The sequence below is a fragment of the Lycium barbarum genome, chromosome 3 (assembly GCF_019175385.1).
Source record: "Lycium barbarum isolate Lr01 chromosome 3, ASM1917538v2, whole genome shotgun sequence".
NCBI lineage: Eukaryota > Viridiplantae > Streptophyta > Magnoliopsida > Solanales > Solanaceae > Lycium > Lycium barbarum.
The window spans coordinates 65,632,656-65,636,243 of NC_083339.1; the positions used below are offsets into that span (position 1 = coordinate 65,632,656).

General features: G+C 38.3%; 1 protein-coding gene across 1 annotated transcript; it reads left to right on the forward strand.

Annotated features, from left to right (window-relative positions):
• Nucleotides 1-1,932: 1,932 nt before the first annotated feature.
• LOC132630930 (uncharacterized) lies at nucleotides 1,933-3,349 on the forward strand. Its single transcript, XM_060346512.1, has 2 exons — nucleotides 1,933-2,626; nucleotides 2,712-3,349. The coding sequence occupies exons 1-2, from the start codon at nucleotides 1,933-1,935 to the stop codon at nucleotides 3,347-3,349; spliced, it is 1,332 nt and encodes a 443-aa protein (XP_060202495.1).
• Nucleotides 3,350-3,588: the final 239 nt, after the last annotated feature.

A 3,588-nucleotide genomic window follows, 5' to 3' on the forward strand; every position in this document is an offset into this window, starting at 1 on the left:
TGGCAACTTCATGTCAAAATGAAAGCGGTTGCAAAAAGGCTAAGTTGCTGGTCCAGAGAAGCATTTGGCGACATCTTTAAGGATGTCAAGGAAGCAGAACAACAAATTGAGGAGTACGAGAAGAAGCATATAACAAAGCCTAGTGATGAGACTAGAAGCAACCTTAATAAAGCAATGGCTGAATTCATAAGGCTGGTTAAGAATCAAGAGGAAATACTCAGTCAAAAAGCTAAAGCAAGGTGGTTGAAGGATGGAGATAAGAATACTTCTTATTTCCATAAAGTTATTAAAGATAGAAGAAGAAAACTGAACCTAGAAAGTATAATGGATAATGAAGGACACAAAATAGAAAGGCACCAGAATATTGCAATTGCTGCAATAAAACACTTTGAGGAGTTATTTAGTTACCAAAAAATTAAAGGCAACTTCAAAATCCTAGACATACTTCCTCAAATGGTTACTGAGGAGATGAATTCCATGCTGACGGCTAAGCCAACAAAACAGGAGGTAACAAATGCCATTGAAAATATAGATCCTGAAAGTGCTCCAGGCCCAGATGGGTTTGGAGCAAAATTCTTCCAAACATGCATAGACTGTATTATTAATGATGTTCACAATGTTGTTACTGAGTTTTTTGAAGGTGTAGAAATACCCAGGTATGTTTCTCACACCTGCTTAGTAATTCTTCCTAAATGTCCTAATCCTCAGTCCTTTTATGATATTAGACCAATCAGCTTATGTAATATGCTGAGCAAAATAGTTGCCAAAATTCTTTCTAATATGCTAGGTAAGATCCTACCTTGCATAATCTCTCCTAATCAAAGTGGGTTTATTCAGGGAAGATCCATCACTGATAATATCTTATTAGCTCAAGAATTGGTTCATGATATTTCTAAAACCAACATTCATGATAACATTGTCCTCAAACTGGACATGACTAAAGCATATGATAAGGTCTCCTGGCCTTATCTATGCAGAATCATGAGAAAGTTAGGATTTAATGAAAATTGGATTGATCTTATTTATAGGCATATTTCTAATAACTAGTACTCTATTGTACTAAATGGAACCAGAAATGGGTTCTTTAGGTCCAATAGAGGCTTAAGACAGGGGGATCCTCTCTCCTGTACCTTATTTGTAATTTGTGCTGAACTGCTTTCAAGGATGCTTAATAACATGGTTGTGGATGAGAATTATACAGGGTTTTACAGGCCTAACAAAGCCCCTCATATTACTCATTTGGCATTTGCAGATGATGTCATTCTTTTTACATCAGGTAAGCCTGCTGATTTAAGGAAAGTTTTGAAGATACTAACAGTGTATGAGAATGTTTCAGGTCAACTAATTAATAAGCAGAAGAGTTGTGTAGCTTTTGCTCCCAAAGCTAGCATTGAGGTTACTCATAGAGTTACCCACCTCACTGAGATGCACAGAAAAGAATGGCCCATTAAATACCTTGGCTGTCCTCTCTTTGTAGGGAGAATGAAGATTATATACTTTTCAGAGATGGTTCAGGCTATATCAAAAAGAATCCTATCCTGGCATGCAAAATACTTGTCTATGGGTGGCAGAATTGTCTTAATCAAACATGTGCTAATGGAAATGTCAGTACATCTACTAGCAGAATTGAAACCTCCTAAAGGAACTTTTGAACAGCTGGAAGGTGCTCTAACAAGGTTCCTATGGAGTGGAAATGAGGCTAAAAGGAAATATCACTGGAGCAAATGGGAAACAATTTGTCTACCATGTGAAGAAGGAGGGGTTGGTTTTAGATGCCTAAGAGATGTTAGTGATGCCTGTACAGCCAAACAGTGGTGGAAATTAAGAACACAAGAATCAATGTGAAAGGATTATATATTGACTAAATATTGCTCGAGAAGCAACCCTATAATAAGGAAGGTGGTTGCAGTTCAATCCCAGACATGGAGAGCCATGAACAAGATCAAAACACAACTAGAGGAAAACATATTTTGGCAAGTGGGACAGGGTCAAATTTCCTTCTGGTTTGACAATTGGACCAGGGAAGGAGCATTATATAGATTACTCCCAGATGATGTAAAACCAAACAACAGTATGCTCAATGAAGTTTATGTGAATGGAAGATGGCAATGGAACAAGGCAGGTCTTAGAGTTCCTTGGGAAGTGAAACTGGCTATTCAACATATTACAATCAACTTCACCCCTTCTAAGAAAGATTATGCTATCAGGGCACCAAACACAAAAGGAACTTTCACCATATCCTCAACCTGGAATTTACTAAGGAAAAGAGCTGTCGGGGACTGGCATGACAGAAGAATATGCCACAAGAATGTTTCACTAAAGACCAACTTTCACTTCTGGAGAATGCTCAAGGACAGGCTGTCAATTGATAATAAAATAGGCAGATTCAAAATTCATGGCCCTTCCATTTGTTGTTGCTGTTCTAACCACAAAATAGAAATTGTGGAACATCTCTTTGGTCAGAGTAAAGTGGCACAAGATTTATGGGCTAAGGTCTGTCATCCTTTAGGCATCAAAGTGCAAGACACACCACTTAGACAGATTCTGGTAAACTGCTGGAATTCACAAGCTAGGAATACTGGCCAGGGGGATTCTTCCCCAGATGATTTGTTGGGAGATTTGGAAGGTTAGGTGTAATATAAGGTTCAGTTTCATTGATTTCAATAGCAATAAATCAACCAAGAACATCATTGGCCAGGTGTTTCAAACAGTCAAAAGCCAGTTCCCTCTCATAGATACTGAATCAGATTGGCTTTCATTTTGCAGTAAGTTGTCCAAGAATTATGCTAAGAAAATTATCAAAATCACCAAATGGTATCCCCCACCCCCCAATATTATCAAGCTAAATAGTGATGGTAGCTGTGAAGGTGATGAGTGTGGGGGAGGAGGACTTATTAGAGATGACAAGGGCAGGCTAAGCTTTGCTTACAGCATCAACCTTGGTAAGGGTACAAACAACTGGGCTGAGGCTAAGGCTCTACAATATGGAGTGGATTGGTGTATGAACAAAGGCTGGTATAACATAGTAATAGAAGTGGACTCTCTACTACTGGTTCGAGCTATTCAAGGGAAGACCAAAGTCCCATGGAACATTCCACAAATTGTCAAATGGATACAAGGACTGCTGGAACTACATCAAATTCAAATAAGACATTGCTTTAGAGAGGCCAATCAGGCAGCAGATAAGCTAGCTCAGATCAGTCACTCCCATATCCATGCAATAGTTTACAATGAATATCAGGCTCTTCCAAGACAAGTAAGAGGCATAATAAACATGGATAGATGGGGATTACCTAGTATTAGAGCCAGACCACAAAGAAATAAATTGTATAACTTTGATCCTCCTTGATTTGTTGGCTGCTGAGTAGTTAGAATAGTATAATATGCACTAGTTTCCTTATGTAATACAGAAGATAGTTAACACTAACTAAAAATAAGTGTTAACTAGATTCGGTACGTAGGTTCATGCATCACGATTAGATTAAATCATTAGAATAAGGGCCCTTCCCCTAGATCATGCATCATATAGAATCATTTAGGTACCTTACTGTACAGTGCATGCATTAAAACTGGAAATGTCCAGTTTTC